The sequence below is a fragment of the Tribolium castaneum genome, chromosome 1 (assembly GCF_031307605.1).
Source record: "Tribolium castaneum strain GA2 chromosome 1, icTriCast1.1, whole genome shotgun sequence".
NCBI classification, from domain to species: domain Eukaryota; kingdom Metazoa; phylum Arthropoda; class Insecta; order Coleoptera; family Tenebrionidae; genus Tribolium; species Tribolium castaneum.
Genome location: NC_087394.1, coordinates 27,811,505 through 27,828,830, shown reverse-complemented (window position 1 = coordinate 27,828,830; position 17,326 = coordinate 27,811,505). Strand labels below are relative to the sequence as shown.

The 17,326-nt window shown below is 30.6% G+C and overlaps 2 protein-coding genes across 8 annotated transcripts; both read left to right on the top strand.

The window, feature by feature from the left end:
• The first annotated feature begins 7 nt into the window (after window positions 1-7).
• Window positions 8-1,607, top strand: LOC103312614 (zinc finger protein 239). 4 transcript variants are annotated; one of them, XM_064359918.1, is made up of 7 exons: window positions 149-182; window positions 231-334; window positions 382-656; window positions 702-877; window positions 923-1,091; window positions 1,197-1,358; window positions 1,408-1,607. In XM_064359918.1, exons 1-7 carry the CDS (start codon window positions 164-166, stop codon window positions 1,589-1,591), a joined length of 1,089 nt encoding a protein of 362 aa, XP_064215988.1. In that variant the 5' UTR covers window positions 149-163; the 3' UTR covers window positions 1,592-1,607. The 4 variants fall into 4 exon arrangements, with proteins under 4 accessions (XP_064215987.1, XP_064215986.1, XP_064215989.1 ...); XM_064359917.1 differs by having other exon boundaries at window positions 8-173; window positions 702-1,091; XM_064359916.1 differs by having other exon boundaries at window positions 8-182; window positions 702-1,091.
• Window positions 1,608-1,677: 70 nt separating this feature from the next.
• On the top strand, window positions 1,678-11,412 carry Socs36E (Suppressor of cytokine signaling at 36E). Of its 4 annotated transcripts, none has more exons than XM_015977954.2 (4): window positions 1,678-1,856; window positions 5,474-6,085; window positions 7,229-7,566; window positions 9,942-11,412. In XM_015977954.2, exons 2-4 carry the CDS (start codon window positions 5,544-5,546, stop codon window positions 10,418-10,420), a joined length of 1,359 nt encoding a protein of 452 aa, XP_015833440.1. In that variant the 5' UTR covers window positions 1,678-1,856; window positions 5,474-5,543; the 3' UTR covers window positions 10,421-11,412. The 4 variants fall into 4 exon arrangements, with proteins under 4 accessions (XP_015833440.1, XP_015833441.1, XP_015833442.1 ...); XM_015977955.2 differs by lacking the exon at window positions 1,678-1,856 and adding an exon at window positions 2,422-2,570; XM_015977956.2 differs by lacking the exon at window positions 1,678-1,856 and adding an exon at window positions 2,522-2,672.
• Window positions 11,413-17,326: the final 5,914 nt, after the last annotated feature.

The window sequence follows — 17,326 nt, the reverse complement described above, 5'->3', positions numbered from 1 at the left end:
TTTACGAATGAATTTTATGTTTTGGTCAAAGGTTTTCAATAACATAACCCCACATTTGTACGTCAAATGTTTGACGTTTCGTATTTTGAGGTTATTTTTTCAGCAAAAGATTTTTTTATTTTTATTTTGTTCTGAAGGAAAACAGGTGTTTGATTTAAAAAACATGAATACAGGTGTGTCAGGTATTAAAAAATGCACACAACATTGTTAATTAGAATAAATTTTGCTAGATTTTAATTCCGTTTGTCGCACTTGTTTACAAAGTGAGAGTAATTTAACGCCTCTGCATCACTCAAAAGCCGCTGAAATGCTAATTTATTGCAACTTCTGCAAAGTAAGTAAGATACAAACGTTTCATTGTTTCTAAAATAACAATTAAAGGTGTGTGAGGACGATGGCTTTCCTGACAAAATTTGCCAAACTTGCTTGGAACTGCTGGAAAAGTCTTACAGTTTTAAGAAGTTGTGCCAAAAATCTGAATCCATTTTAACAAAAACGTTTCAAGACAAACAAACTTTCGCAATAAAAAATAATTCAGAGGATTGTAACACTCAAAGCTCGTTAGACTCTAGCGATGATTTACGAAGAAATGAGATTTTTAACCAAATTACAGACTTACTTAAAAACGAGGAAGGTGCAGCTGATTTTTCAGAAGGGTACCGAAAACACCAAATTAGTTCATTTTTGATCAAATTCTTTAGGGAAGCACAAATCCAAGAGGATTTTATATCATTTCTGGATGATCCTTTGCCGCCCCCTTTGCCATTTCAGTGTGAGAATTGTAGTCACTCTTTTAAGGAAGAAAAAGACTTAAAAATCCACCAGTCAGTGCACAATTCTGACTTAACTTGTCTCGCATGTTCAAAAAAATTTAAGGGTTCGTGTAAATATTTTTTTTTATTATTTTTTCAAGCGTTTTTAGATCGCCAAAGCTTGAAGAGACATTTGAAAATACACCTTACTCAGAAACCACACGTTTGTAAAATTTGTAGCAAATCTTTCTCCGAGTCCTACGCTCTAGTTAAGCATTTGCGTCGCCACTCAGGGATTCCCCGGGAAAAAAGACACGTGTGTGGGGAATGTGGACAGGGGTAACAATTCCATCAAGTGGCTTGTGTCTTTGAAATTAAGTTGGCAATGTACACTATTGCCAAATTAATTTCAAAATCAACCACGAAACCTAATTTGTCGTAAAGGTTTTCAGAGCCTTACTACCTGAAAGTGCACGTGCGGAAGCACACAGGGGAAAGACCTCTGGCATGTCCTGACTGTGATAAAACTTTTGCTGACCCAAGGTCTCTCAAAACGCACGTCATGATTCACAGCGGCGAGAGACCTTTCAAGTGCAACTATTGCTCGTAATTATTTATCTTTGCATAAAAATAGACGTGATTGCGGTTTTTGCAGGAAGAGTTTCATTCAAAATGCGAATTTAACAAAGCATTTGAGGGTACACACGGGCGAGAAACCGTACGCTTGCGGCTTGTGTGATAAGAGGTTTACGCAGTCTTCCAACCTAGAAAAGCACAAAAAAGTTTACAAGTGCAGGAGAAAGTGCAGAAACGGGGAAAATGTGTCTTTTTGTCAATAAACTATTCAAAAATAAAGTTGGCTCTGTTTGAATCGGCTGGGGGATTTGTGATTTGCGCCCGCTCGGTTGGCACTGGCTTTACATGGCTGCCATGTCACTTTTCCTCCTATTTATCAAAAAATTTTAAACGGGTTGTGCAAACAAGCGAGTTATCGAAGAATAGAATTGGTTCACAAAAAGTAAACATAAATAGTTGTGTTCTCAACGAATGCTTCGCAATCGGGGGAGAGAAAACAGTGCCCAACCCATTCAACCAGGGAATAAGGTATGCATGACGTAATTTGTTTTTCTTCCATTCATAGAATTAAGATTACTGTTATCATCGTAAATATTGCGTTTAGATAAGAAACGTGTACAAGGAGATACAAATCTCGGGTCAATTATGAATGAAATATTTTATCCATCTCGTAAATTTATCAGAATCGAGTCAAAATGGCGGAAAATTTTACTACGTCCACAAACATTTCCCATTCATAAGTGCATCTTTAAAGCTGCACTCCGTCAAAATTCCAAAATTAATAGTGAAATTCGTTTAATTAAACCGCAATTTCACTTACTGGCACCATGACTAATTTTTGTTTGTTTACTCCTCTAATGAGTTAATTTCGCTTCTCTAAAACACCTGTTGCCTCAGTGTATTAATTACCTCTAGTATTTTCCAACTTTTCTGCAAAAACTGTAAGGAAGCCACCTCAATACCTACTTTCCAGCGTGCTAATCGTGTTTATATTTTCAGTTTTATTACTATTTATTACTACAAGATTTTCTGTGTAGTTTTGAACTGTTTTATCTCTTGCGCCCCCAATAAATTTTATTCCGTCTCAGCTTATTTATCTCTGCAAGCATTAACAAGTCGGGACAAGTTTATTGTCGGTCTCCGTATCTCTTTGCGGTTTCGAGACTAATCAAAGCTGTAAAGTGCCATAAACACACATTGTTGTGCAGTTCAGTGCTAGACTTCTGTTTTTTAATTGAGGACGTATGTATATTATTTGTATTTATTGTTGGATTAGTCACACGAGGATCAAGGCGTGAGTGGCACCCAAGACAGGCAGTGTTGTGCATATTAATGGGCGAGCAGGTAGTAAATAAATCTATTTTGGAGCCGGATTCACAGTTCCAAGAAAAATGCCTGAAATAAATAAGTTCATCACTTCAAATCCATTTGACCTCTTAAGTACTTCGTGTTGCAAAGGGTCAGAAATGTTGTGTGCATTGTATTCACCATTTAAAGTTTAAATTGGAAGAACTGGCGTTAGTTGATTCAATAGATACCAAACCGGCAAAGTAAACAAAGTCATTGCGTGCATTTGTGTTTTTTGGATAAATATTTGGCACATAATGGTATGTTTTTGCACTTGCGACATTACTCAAGCGTTTATTTTCGCATAAAATGCGCTATTTATAATATTAACAAACTCTAGTTTTCACTCCTTTATAAGATAGGAGTAATATTTAATCTAGATTAAACGGAAGTCAATTTAAAAAAATTATCAGCGATCCGAGTGTTTGTCGTGTTATTTTTGGACGTAAATCAGCGTAATTTTTGCCGAACTACAAATGATTAAAACATGTTTTTGCTGTTGCTGCATAATATCTAAAATTACAGCACAAAAACAAAATAATTACGAATGAATGAACATTGTAACGGACGTTGATTATGATAATCTTGCACTTGTTTTGCATGTGACATTGACATTGCTGCTGTTTTTTACGTAAATAAAGTCATTTTGAATTTTTCTGTAACATCGGCCGCATTTTCTTGTCCATTATTTTGATTTATGACTCGATTATGTAAGAAACAAGTTGTTATGTAAAAATCTAACTTGCTACATTCAATCATAACAAGCAAAAAAACTAGCAATAATTGATTGGAATAATCAGGATGTGTTGCCTAGACAGGACGTCTTAAATAGTGCTCCGTTAGAGATAATATTGTAGAACTAACTTGTAACAGGAAATGTGTTTTTTATCAGATTCGTTTAAACGTATTTGTTTTTGAGTCGATGGTTGCTGAGAATTTTTAGTAAGGGACACTTATCGGTAACTTACATTAAAGATAAGGGCTTCCGGAGTTGAAGGAAATAGGGCATAAAAAATAATTTCACGTCGATCGTATAAAGATGGTTTTGTGTTATTTTTTAACGTAACTAACGTCTATTTTGTGTTTTTCAGTTAAAAAAATTAAGTTAATAGTTATTACAGGTTGGTGCATTTTGAATGTCCGAAGATGAGATCAACGAAACTAAAAGGTTTATCAAAAACGAGTGCCACATTCTCGAGTTTTTTTTTTTTTTTTTTTTTTTGAGAAAATAATTTTGGTCAACACTGCATCCCGCTATCGTCTTTTGTTTTCGACTTATAAATAAAAGTTGACATCTTAGCGAATTCTCAAAAACTTCGTATCTTCTTCTACACATTTGAAACAAAGACATTATACAGGCACTTTTTTACAGAGAATTTAATAATGTTATCAGTAATCTTTTAACCATTCGTTTAGCTGTAACAACATAAAGTTGTGTTTTTGAAATAGGTGTCACAGTGGCTTTGACATTTCCGAAAAATTTATTTTTTTCTGATGTGTTATGTCTCTTTGTGTAATATATTATATTTAAATATTAAAAAAACTATAACATTTCGCTTTTTTGTAATAATAAGTCATGAAGCAATTTTGGATTTTCAATTAAAACTATGAAAAATAATTTGACCCAACAAGTATTTATAATTTACTCATTTTTACGTTACTTTATTTTTTCAAAAGTTTTGGACGTTAAATTTTTTCATAAAAAAACTGAATTGGATTTTTCAACTTGCTAAAACTGTTACAAATTGCTAGGTATTGGTTTAATTAAGAATCAAAAACCATGTGTAAAGAAAACATTTTGTTTATTATTTTTGCTAAAAATTCGCTTTCAACTTTTTTATTCGAGCATGTTGAATTTATTTATTTCTGTTATAATTTGGGAAAAAAAAAATTTTATCACCAAAGATAAAAAACATTAAATATACAGCTCAGGTGAAAATTATTTAGGGATTAGTTGCTATTTATAGAGAAAAATATTTTCATATTATGGAATTTATGATATTAATAGAAAGCTTTAAAACGTATAATTTTTTTAGTGATTGTTAACTTTTTACATCGTACGCAATATTTAAAAATTCCGTTATTGCCAATGTCGATAATTATGGAAGAAACTGGCACGTAAATATGCTGACTATTTAAAATAAGTGCTAAAAATTAAAGTCTGTTTTAAAGAGTGTATTTATAGCTACTTCAAGGCTACTTTTTCGTACAATTATAGTAGTATATAAAATGTTACTTCTGGGCCAGGACATTTGGCGTTTTAAAAAACAAGGCAAAGTCTTACAAATTTAGCTGTTTGCCCAAAAGCACACAACCGAAAAAGGCCTCTCAAAAATCATTAATTTTTATTCACCCCAAAAGTTCCCAAATATGTGTGGACCACCAAAAATTGGGCACACAAAAAAACCGGTAAAATCTCCCAAAATCGTGTAAAATTATCTCACGACCACTTTAAAAATTTACAACATACCGTGTTTTTACTCATTTTTAGACACTCCAAAATGGTTTTTTATTTCTGGACCAGACCAATTAGCGCATGCAAAAAAAGAGAAAAACAACTAAATTTGTTTCAGTTAAATTTGTAAGATTTTGCCTTTTTTAAGACGCCAAATGTCCTGGACTCGAAGTAACATTTTATATACTACTAATTATCCATATTTTTTAACAAAGATACCGTTATCTTAACCGTTGTAAATCCAAAAATTTATGATAGTCAATTATCAATGAAAGATAGCGAAACAGCGATATAATCGCTTTCTTGCCATTTCCATCGCCTAATCGCCACAATTTAATTTCAGTGATCACTCAGTCAGTTCATTAGCGAGTGCGATGTAACAACATCCGTTTGTGCTCCCAACCTTTGAAAAAATGGACTCAAGTAGCAGTTCCAGTATCGAGAAATGCAACTGCGACAAGTCGGAACCATCGCAAGAAAGCGACAGTAGTAATTCGGAATGTTCCCCTAAAGATAAGAAAATCAAAATCAGTCTGACTTCGCTCGGTCTGAATTTGCGCAGAGGTCGTTCGAAACGTAACAAGAAAACGAATCAAATCTCACCGTCCACTTCTTCGGGTGCTGGCACCAGTAAGGAAATCACGAAGAAGTCGCCGAAATGGGGCATCAAATTTAATTGTGCTAAGAAAGAACCGAAAGTGGCCTTCGTGGAAGAGAACACGAATTGTTGCAAGTGCACGTGTTACAGAAGGACGGAGGAGCACGAAGCAGGGCCTGGGACAGTGTTTGCGAGTGAGGATAATGAAAGGACGAATGAGGTGGTAGAGCATTCGAACGAGGAGGAAAATAGGGAAGAGGTGCAGAATGAGAGTGAGGAAGGCGAAGGGGTTAAAGGCATTTATGGCATCTCGAGGAATTCGAGCTGCTTGTGCATTGGTCCCTGGGACATGCACTGGTAAGTACTTTTAATTTAACAATTAATAAAACAATTAAAAATTAAATACGCATTGTTTTTTTCAGAAATGATCATTTAAATGGTTTTTAATTAAAAATTCGCAGTCTTATGATTATTTAAAAGTTTTATTTAACAATGAAATCATTTTGTTGCGAAATCTTTATCATTGTAACCTTCTGAGTTTATTGCAGTGTTTAGAGAATTCCAGTTTACAAATCCATAATAAAAAATTACTTGTTATTTCAGTAAATTACCAAATGGTTTAAATTTTACCACTTCATTATACTGGGCGTCCCAGTAAAAAAATTCCAGAACAATATTCAATAATAGAAACATGGCTGATATCTTTTCCAGCAAATTAATATTTTTTGTTTTTTATTTTTTTATTTGGAGTTTTTCTTACTTCTCTAACCTACAGTGTTTTGCAACAGTTAAGAATTTTTGTTCTTTTTTAAATCATTTTATAATTTTGATAAATAATAGTTCTTTACGCTTCCAATCGTCAAACGGATTACAAGGCATTCAAATATCCATACTTCGATTATTAACACTACTACCTTTTTATATTTATAAAACAAAGTTGTTAAAAGTATTTATTACTAATTAATAGTAGAGTAAATTTAAGAAAAAAATGTGATATAATTAAAGACTGCTGCAATGCAAAATTGTAAATAATTACAGTTGGCTAATCAAAATGAAATATTAATTGTGACTTATGAGACCGAATAATTTTTGGTTGTTTTTGCTGGTTTTAGTGATTTTATTTGATTCATTATCTAAAAAAGAAAAAGAATGAAATCATATTTCACTCATCTATTTACCTGTTTACTAGTTGTTTTGTACATTGTTATTTTGTTACAATGAGATAAGTAAATAAATGTTCAAAATAATTGAAAGGCTTGTTACTTTACTTATTCTAAGTAAAGCGAAAATGTGGCTATAGCGTGTTTTTGTATTAAACAACGCCTGTTTGTTGGGTTTTGTCCTAAATTCTTGAAATTGTTTCAAACGCAAAAGCCTCGTGTTGATCCTTCAACATTTACGATCTTATCTGTTTGAAGTGTTCAATTTGTTTAAATTTTTATCTTGTTTATTTTCGTGTTAATAACCAGTCGGGACATATTTCAACGTGTCTCGTTGTAGGATACGTACTGTACACGAAGACTGTGATGAAGCCGCTCGATTAGCGCGTGCTCGCGAAATCGAGCAAGGAGTTGATCCTCCAGCAAATTTTCGCCCCGTACGAAGGGTGCAAGTGCTCTGCTCCGACATGGACTCAGAAGGCGGCCAAGTGCCGCGGAGGCTGCAGCTGGTCTGCCCTCCAGACCTAACCGTAGACACCCTGCGGGCCCTTTTCCAAAACCACGTGACTCTCCGGTCCTGTCCTTTGGACACCATCGCCGGGTGCCACACTCAGGTTGACTTCATTCATTGTCTCGTACCTGATCTGCTGGAAATCACCAAATGCAGTTTTTACTGGGGTAAGTAGACTTCTTAAAGCTGAAATTTTTTATACACTTTAACCTCCCTGGACGTTACAGCAATCTTTATCTTAAATGGTATTTTATAAACAATTGTCAATATAATAATTCATAATTAAAACGAACGTCATTCGATAATGCAAAAAAAATCATACAGCCTGTTACAGTAAAATCAACCTCCTATATTCCACAGGAATGAACATATTGACATCTAAAAAATTTAATATCACTAGTTACGACTTTTGCGTGCACACATAATTTCCGTGACATCACAATAATTTATTATTTACAATAATGATTATAAATATATTATAAATAATAGAGGTAGAACCAACTCCATTCAAGAGAATACGAGCCTTTACAACTAAATATTTGGATGAAATATCTCTTTATTTTTAATTATCAAAATTGTTTTACTTCAACAACACTAAATAATTTGCATGGATTTAAACTTATGCAGTTGTCTAAATAAACTAATAAGGATATTATTATTAGTTTAATATTCAGTTAAAACTAAGGTTTTATTTGTTATTTAAATAATAAATTGAATGAATGCATTTAGCAACTAATAAGTAAAAATATATGATTTATATAAATAAATAAATCTTAGAATACGTTCGTCTTTCTAACAATATCCTTATTCATTTGTGCGTAGTTTAGTACTAGTGTTTTCTGTTATTTTTTGTCTGATTTTTAATCAGTTATCAGAAAAAATATATAAAATATGATAAAATGTACTCACTTGAGCTTGCCAACTAATAAATGTATGGACAAATGGACAAAACAAATTTGATACAAAAAATTGGCTTTGATAGTCAAGTATTTATATTTGATATCATTTCACATTCTGTTTGATGGAATGCCAAAACATTTATAAGATTTTAAATTATTAAAATTACAAAAGGGGTGGCAATTCCAACAAAGGTGGGCAAAATAATTAATTTGGAGTACCCTGGGGGAAATTCTATGGCACAAGTTGCCAAAAAAACTGAACAAAAAAGTTCTTCAGTGGCACAGGTTATTATTCAAGCATAATATGGAAGATCTGGAAGATCAAAACACTTTAAAAAAGTCACTGCTATACTACTATTTCTCAATCCTCATTCCTGTCTCTATTGTTCTTGAGATTGTTGTCATAGATGGATAAAAACAGGCTTTGGTTTTTGTATGGTAGACATAAATGAAAACAAAATGTTACTTTTCAAAATAATAATTTTAACTAACAAAAAAAAAACATCATTCACTGCTGCTCAAAAAAGCAGAGAACTTTCTGGCAGTGGACATGGACATATTATTATAATGACTAGAAAAATGTCATATTTATTTATTTAATTTTTGATACGGTTTTTCTCCTAAGGAATTTTTGACATGCGTCAGATTATTTTTAACTGATTTAAAGCCATTTTAAATTTTGTTAAGTCTAATTCGAAGAATAAAATGTTGTATTCAACTTGTTGTGTAAATCGGTTAATTTATTTCATCTCTTGTTATCACTTGACGTTTAAAAATCTACTCTGCATTAAAGCCTCCTATGTACACTCAAACTCGTTGTATAAATAACTTTTATTTGTTGGAGATTCTGAGCCGTTTTACAGTAAGCGAAATTAAAATTTAATTCCGAATTAAACTAATTCGGCATTAAGTTGCCATTTAAAATGCATGGTCAAATTAATCTCGAATTAAAATTGATTAAAAACGAGTAATAAATATACAAGAGGCCCTTTATAAGGATTATTTTAAAGTACCGTTAAATTTGCCAAGGAACACTAAAAACGCTAAAATTCTGTGGCACATACGTTAAAAGTATCTATATAAAAGTATAAAAGGAGATGTCACCTTCTATTTCTATTATCCAAACAATTAGTTGTCAGATTTTATTCCTGTTTTTTTGTTATCATCAAGCACTTTGATGTAGTTTTTAAATAGGTGATAAATTACAAAATAAACTTATTTCGTCAATTTATACTTGTTTTTTTTTTTTTAATTAATAAACATTTATTAGCTCAACGTCCATTCTCTTTGCAAAAATGTATTCATTCAAACATTTATTGATAGGGCTCGTTATTAGCTGTTTCAAAACTATAAAAACGCCAACGTCGCATTTTACTGAAATATTTTTTAAATAAGATTGATAAAATTGTCAAATAGTTATTAATGATTAGATTTCCCATTGAAACTATAAATTACATTAGCTATTATTATTTTGCATAATTTATAACAGCTAATTTTGAAAGAAAATACGACGTTGGCTTTTTTTAGCAAAAAGCAAAATTTATCTTGTTTTTTTTTACTTTTGTTACTTTTTTAAATAAAGATTTAAAAAAAAGACTGCGTCCCTAGTCTTGTAGAAAACTAGTAATGAAAATTTTTGTTAGGTAAAATGGACCGCTACGAGGCGGAGAGGCTGCTCGACGGTAAGCCCGAAGGCACTTTCCTCCTCCGCGACTCCGCCCAGGAAGAGTTCCTTTTCAGCGTGTCTTTCCGCAAGTACGGCCGGTCGTTGCATGCGAGAATAGAACAGTGGAATCATAAGTTCAGTTTCGATTCGCACGACCCCGGCGTCTACACGTCTGACACAGTTTGTGGCCTTATCGAACATTACAAAGACCCGAGTAGTTGCATGTTCTTCGAGCCGATGCTCACATGGCCGTTGCACAGGAACTTTACGTTTTCGCTGCAACATTTGTGCAGAGCGACGATCGTTAATCGGTTGACTTACGATAATATTAATCTGTTGCAATTACCTAAGACGTTGAAAAGTTATCTCAAAGAGTACCATTATAGACAGAAAGTGAGAGTGGAGAGGTTTGACGACGACATGCAGTGGCTGGATTTGAGGAAAGTAGCTTCGTAATCAGTGTTATTGTTGTACATCTGTTTTTTTGTTTTTTATTTAATTGGAGATTTGCATGAGTTGGAGGATATTGTGCAATAGTTTAGATAACTCTGGTGACGTAATTTGTTTTTCTCATTTTTTTTATCTTATTTATTTAATCGAGAGACACTATTTTTATTTCAAGATGCAAACTCCAATTAAATTGTTGCTTGTAACTGTCGTAACAATATAACAAAATTTTGTAGTAACATATCACAGCATAGGATTATTAAAGCCCTCCGCTCCTAGTACTTAATTTTGTAACTATTTTTCTATTGCTTTAATTGAAATCAACCACAATTGGATCGTTTGCGAGGGCGAGGCTTTCTCAAAGGCTGTGTGCTTTATGTAGGTACTGATTGGTAGAACGTATTTATAAACAATCTCTCAAGTTTACTACAAAATTGACAAATGACTTACTTTTATTTTATAACTAGCTGCTTCCAACTGTTTTGTCAGTTTTGCTTCAGTTCGGTGGAATAATACTCATTAAATATTACATTACAAATTGCTAGTCATTGAACAGTTACAGCCAAGCAATGATGGAAACGTCGATGTCCTGTTGTGTAATGGTAGTATTAAGTGGCACTAATTTTTTTCAGCTGATGTTTGGCTGTTACGTTAATTTAAAATGTTAGGTGTAAGAATTTTTGCAGTGTGCCAAATTGTTTTGATTTTGCAGTTGTGAAAACGGTTTTTAAATTTTGTAACATAAAATATATATTTTGACTAAAATAATGTTGTAATATCAGTGTAGCAATTAGCAGTTAAAGAATGTATTTTAAATATCGAATAGCAAATTTAGTTAATAGCTTCTTAGGTAATTATTTCTAAAAGTATATTTTTAATAAAAGCATTACTTTCAATGAAAGGCCCTAATGCTTCTAATTGTTAAATGAAATGGTATTATAATGTTTGAATAATGTATTTAAAAAACGAAATGTGATTATTAAATAATATGTTTATTTAAAGCCGTTTTTTATTACAAAAACCCTGATGACTTCCTTGATCCCATGATACTAATAAAGTGCTAGATTAACAAATTTTGGTTTTAAATCAACGTTATTCAATAAATTCAAAGCAAAAGCCAGGCAATCCACAATACTTATTTTTGTAGAAACGGTTGCCTACAAAAAAACGTATCCAGTACGCATGCGTTTTAAAAGTTAGACCAGGCATCCCGAACTGATATAGCCAAATCGAGCCCTCACTGAATTAGGTTTTACTGATGATGCGGATAGATGGCCTTAGTGTTTTACGGGAAAAAGAAATTCTATTGGCGGATTTAAAATTTCAGATTATTGAAGAAAAACGTGGTGCCGATGCGCGGCTGACAAGTAAAAATTTCACAAACGTCACAAATTTCACAAATTTGAGTTTTATGAAATTATTAGTTTGTGAAATAAATAAATACGACACAGCAATAAAATACACCTACCTTCATATCGCTTCCACGTTGGCTACCGTTGTAGCAATTAAAAAAAATAATAATAAAAATGAAACCAAAAAAAATGTTTATTTGCATTAAATTTTGAGCAAGCCACTTTCATTCATTGAAATTAAAGGCAAAATTTCGTGGCAATAAATTATTTGAGTGGTTTATTTTATTTATAGTTACTGTATTTAAAATGTGTCACTCAAAATATCACTTTTCAATACCGCATTTAAAGATTTTAATTGCAATTAAGTTTTATGAAATTATTGGTTTGTGAAATAAATAAATACGACACAGCAATAAAATACACCTACCTTCATATCGCTTCCACGTTGGCTACCGTTTGTAGCATTAAAAAAAATAATAAAAATGAAACCAAAAAAAATAAAATAAAAATGAAACCAAAAAAAATGTTTATTTGCATTAAATTTTGAGCAAGCCACTTTCATTCATTGAAATTAAAGGCAAAATTTCGTGGCAATAAATTATTTGAGTGGTTTATTTTATTTATAGTTACTGTATTTAAGATGTGTCACTCAAAATGTCACTTTTCAATACCGCATTTAAAGATTTTAATTGCAATTAAGTTTTATGAAATTATTGGTTTGTGAAATAAATAAATACGACACAGCAATAAAATACACCTACCTTCATATCGCTTCCACGTTGGCTACCGTTTGTAGCATTAAAAAAAATAATAAAAATGAAACCAAAAAAAATAAAATAAAAATGAAACCAAAAAAAATGTTTATTTGCATTAAATTTTGAGCAAGCCACTTTCATTCATTGAAATTAAAGGCAAAATTTCGTGGCAATAAATTATTTGAGTGGTTTATTTTATTTATAGTTACTGTATTTAAGATGTGTCACTCAAAATGTCACTTTTCAATACCGCATTTAAAGATTTTAATTGCAATTAAGTTTTATGAAATTATTGGTTTGTGAAATAAATAAATACGACACAGCAATAAAATACACCTACCTTCATATCGCTTCCACGTTGGCTACCGTTTGTAGCTTTAAAAAAAATAATAAAAATGAAACCAAAAAAAAATGTTTATTTGCATTAAATTTTGAGCAAGCCACTTTCATTCATTGAAATTAAAGGCAAAATTTCGTGGCAATAAATTATGTGAGTGGTTTATTTTATTTATAGTTACTGTATTTAAAATGTGTCACTCAAAATATCACTTTTCAATACCGCATTTAAAGATTTTAATTGCAATTAAGTTTTATGAAATTATTGGTTTGTGAAATAAATAAATACGACACAGCAATAAAATACACCTACCTTCATATCGCTTCCACGTTGGCTACCGTTTGTAGCTTTAAAAAAAATAATAAAAATGAAACCAAAAAAAAATGTTTATTTGCATTAAATTTTGAGCAAGCCACTTTCATTCATTGAAATTAAAGGCAAAATTTCGTGGCAATAAATTATTTGAGTGGTTTATTTTATTTATAGTTACTGTATTTAAAATGTGTCACTCAAAATATCACTTTTCAATACCGCATTTAAAGATTTTAATTGCAATTAAGTTTTATGAAATTATTGGTTTGTGAAATAAATAAATACGACACAGCAATAAAATACACCTACCTTCATATCGCTTCCACGTTGGCTACCGTTTGTAGCTTTAAAAAAAATAATAAAAATGAAACCAAAAAAAAATGTTTATTTGCATTAAATTTTGAGCAAGCCACTTTCATTCATTGAAATTAAAGGCAAAATTTCGTGGCAATAAATTATTTGAGTGGTTTATTTTATTTATAGTTACTGTATTTAAAATGTGTCACTCAAAATATCACTTTTCAATACCGCATTTAAAGATTTTAATTGCAATTAAGTTTTATGAAATTATTGGTTTGTGAAATAAATAAATACGACACAGCAATAAAATACACCTACCTTCATATCGCTTCCACGTTGGCTACCGTTTGTAGCTTTAAAAAAAATAATAAAAATGAAACCAAAAAAAAATGTTTATTTGCATTAAATTTTGAGCAAGCCACTTTCATTCATTGAAATTAAAGGCAAAATTTCGTGGCAATAAATTATTTGAGTGGTTTATTTTATTTATAGTTACTGTATTTAAAATGTGTCACTCAAAATATCACTTTTCAATACCGCATTTAAAGATTTTAATTGCAATTAAGTTTTATGAAATTATTGGTTTGTGAAATAAATAAATACGACACAGCAATAAAATACACCTACCTTCATATCGCTTCCACGTTGGCTACCGTTTGTAGCATTAAAAAAAATAATAATAAAAATGAAACCAAAAAAAAATGTTTATTTGCATTAAATTTTGAGCAAGCCACTTTCATTCATTTTAATTAAAGGCAAAATTTCGTGGCAATAAATTATTTGAGTGGTTTATTTTATTTATAGTTACTGTATTTAAAATGTGTCACTCAAAATATCACTTTTCAATACCGCATTTAAAGATTTTAATTGCAATTAAGTTTTATGAAATTATTGGTTTTTTGAAATAAATAAATACGACACAGCAATAAAATACACCTACCTTCATATCGCTTCCACGTTGGCTACCGTTTGTAGCATTAAAAAAAATAATAATAAAAATTAAACCAAAAAAAAAATAATAATAAAAATGAAACCAAAAAAAAATGTTTATTTGCATTAAATTTTGAGCAAGCCACTTTCATTCATTGAAATTAAAGGCAAAATTTCGTGGCAATAAATTATTTGAGTGGTTTATTTTATTTATAGTTACTGTATTTAAAATGTGTCACTCAAAATATCACTTTTCAATACCGCATTTAAAGATTTTAATTGCAATTAAGTTTTATGAAATTATTGGTTTGTGAAATAAATAAATACGACACAGCAATAAAATACACCTACCTTCATATCGCTTCCACGTTGGCTTCCGTTTGTAGCATTAAAAAAATTAAAAACAACACCAATAAAAAATCTTTATTTGCATGAAAATTACAACAAGCGACATAATTTTACGGCTGTAAAAAACAGTCAACAATGTTATATTTAAGGATTGCTCTAATTGGTCAAATTAGTCAATAACTAATTTGTCCGGCAAGAACCACGTGGAGGTTTAGAGCATTCTTGCCAGGAAAAAAGGATATAAGGATGAGGTAAACAATGATTATTTCAAATGAAGGGAATAAAGGAATTATTGGTTTGTGAAATGAAAAAATAGTACACAAAAATCAAAGCTTTTTCACTTGGCGTTAAATAAATGCTCTTACCTTTATACTGCATCTGCTACCATTTGTAGCAAGACATTTAAAAAATTAAAACAACACCAATAAAAATCTTTATTTGCATGAAAGTTACAACAAGCAACGTTTGTCAATATTAAACAAAATAAAAAATACACAATACGTTTCAATTTGTGGCAATTAAAATTCAAATCAAATTCAATACCTCAGTAAATAAATGCACTTACCTTCATATCGCTTCCACGTTGGCTACCGTTTGTAGCATTAAAAAAAATAATAATAATAAAAATGAAATAAAAAAAAATGTTTATTTGCATTAAATTTTGAGCAAGCCACTTTCATTCATTGAAATTAAAGGCAAAATTACGTGGCAATAAATTATTTGAGTGTTTTATTTTATTTATAGTTACTGTATTTAAAATGTGTCACTCAAAATATCACTTTTCAATACCGCATTTAAAGATTTTAATTGCAATTAAGTTTTATGAAATTATTGGTTTTTTGAAATAAATAAATACGACACAGCAATAAAATACACCTACCTTCATATCGCTTCCACGTTGGCTACCGTTTGTAGCATTAAAAAAAATAATAATAAAAATTAAACCAAAAAAAAAAAAATAATAAAAATGAAACCAAAAAAAATGTTTATTTGCATTAAATTTTGAGCAAGCCACTTTCATTCATTTTAATTAAAGGCAAAATTTCGTGGCAATAAATTATTTGAGTGGTTTATTTTATTTATAGTTACTGTATTTAAAATGTGTCACTCAAAATATCACTTTTCAATACCGCATTTAAAGATTTTAATTGCAATTAAGTTTTATGAAATTATTGGTTTTTTGAAATAAATAAATACGACACAGCAATAAAATACACCTACCTTCATATCGCTTCCACGTTGGCTACCGTTTGTAGCATTAAAAAAAATAATAATAAAAATGAAACCAAAAAAAAATGTTTATTTGCATTAAATTTTGAGCAAGCCACTTTCATTCATTTTAATTAAAGGCAAAATTTCGTGGCAATAAATTATTTGAGTGGTTTATTTTATTTATAGTTACTGTATTTAAAATGTGTCACTCAAAATATCACTTTTCAATACCGCATTTAAAGATTTTAATTGCAATTAAGTTTTATGAAATTATTGGTTTTTTGAAATAAATAAATACGACACAGCAATAAAATACACCTACCTTCATATCGCTTCCACGTTGGCTACCGTTTGTAGCATTAAAAAAAAATAATAATAAAAATGAAACCAAAAAAAATGTTTATTTGCATTAAATTTTGAGCAAGCCACTTTCATTCATTGAAATTAAAGGCAAAATTTCGTGGCAATAAATTATTTGAGTGTTTTATTTTATTTATAGTTACTGTATTTAAAATGTGTCACTCAAAATATCACTTTTCAATACCGCATTTAAAGATTTTAATTGCAATTAAGTTTTATGAAATTATTGGTTTTTTGAAATAAATAAATACGACACAGCAATAAAATACACCTACCTTCATATCGCTTCCACGTTGGCTACCGTTTGTAGCATTAAAAAAAATAATAATAAAAATGAAACCAAAAAAAATGTTTATTTGCATTAAATTTTGAGCAAGCCACTTTCATTCATTGAAATTAAAGACAAAATTTCGTGGCAATAAATTATTTGAGTGGTTTATTTTATTTATAGTTACTGTATTTAAAATGTGTCACTCAAAATATCACTTTTCAATACCGCATTTAAAGATTTTAATTGCAATTAAGTTTTATGAAATTATTGGTTTGTGAAATAAATAAATACGACACAGCAATAAAATACACCTACCTTCATATCGCTTCCACGTTGGCTACCGTTTGTAGCATTAAAAAAAATTAAAAACAACACCAATAAAAAATCTTTATTTGCATGAAAATTACAACAAGCGACATAATTTTACGGCTGTAAAAAACAGTCAACAATGTTATATTTAAGGATTGCTCTAATTGGTCAAATTAGTCAATAACTAACTTGTCCGGCAAGAACCACGTGGAGGTTTAGAGCATTCTTGCCAGGAAAAATGGATATAAGGATGAGGTAAACAATGATTATTTCAAATGAAGGGAATAAAGGAATTATTGGTTTGTGAAATGAAAAAATAGTACACAAAAATCAAAGCTTTTTCACTTGGCGTTAAATAAATGCTCTTACCTTTATACTGCATCTGCTACCATTTGTAGCAAAACCTAAAAAATAAATTAAAAACACAAC

What these genes read in the sequence shown, in the direction of transcription:
- LOC103312614 (XM_064359916.1), top strand. Translation starts at nt 8, where the DNA reads ATGAATTTTATGTTTTGGTCAAAGGTTTTCAATAACATAACCCCACAT. An exon ending in TGTGGGGAATGTGGACAGGG is followed by an intron (nt 1,092 to 1,196) that starts GTAACAATTCCA and finishes TTTGTCGTAAAG; the next exon opens with GTTTTCAGAGCCTTACTACC. An exon ending in TTCAAGTGCAACTATTGCTC is followed by an intron (nt 1,359 to 1,407) that starts GTAATTATTTAT and finishes CGGTTTTTGCAG; the next exon opens with GAAGAGTTTCATTCAAAATG.
- Socs36E (XM_015977954.2), top strand. Translation starts at nt 5,544, where the DNA reads ATGGACTCAAGTAGCAGTTCCAGTATCGAGAAATGCAACTGCGACAAG. An exon ending in GGTCCCTGGGACATGCACTG is followed by an intron (nt 6,086 to 7,228) that starts GTAAGTACTTTT and finishes GTCTCGTTGTAG; the next exon opens with GATACGTACTGTACACGAAG. An exon ending in CAAATGCAGTTTTTACTGGG is followed by an intron (nt 7,567 to 9,941) that starts GTAAGTAGACTT and finishes AATTTTTGTTAG; the next exon opens with GTAAAATGGACCGCTACGAG.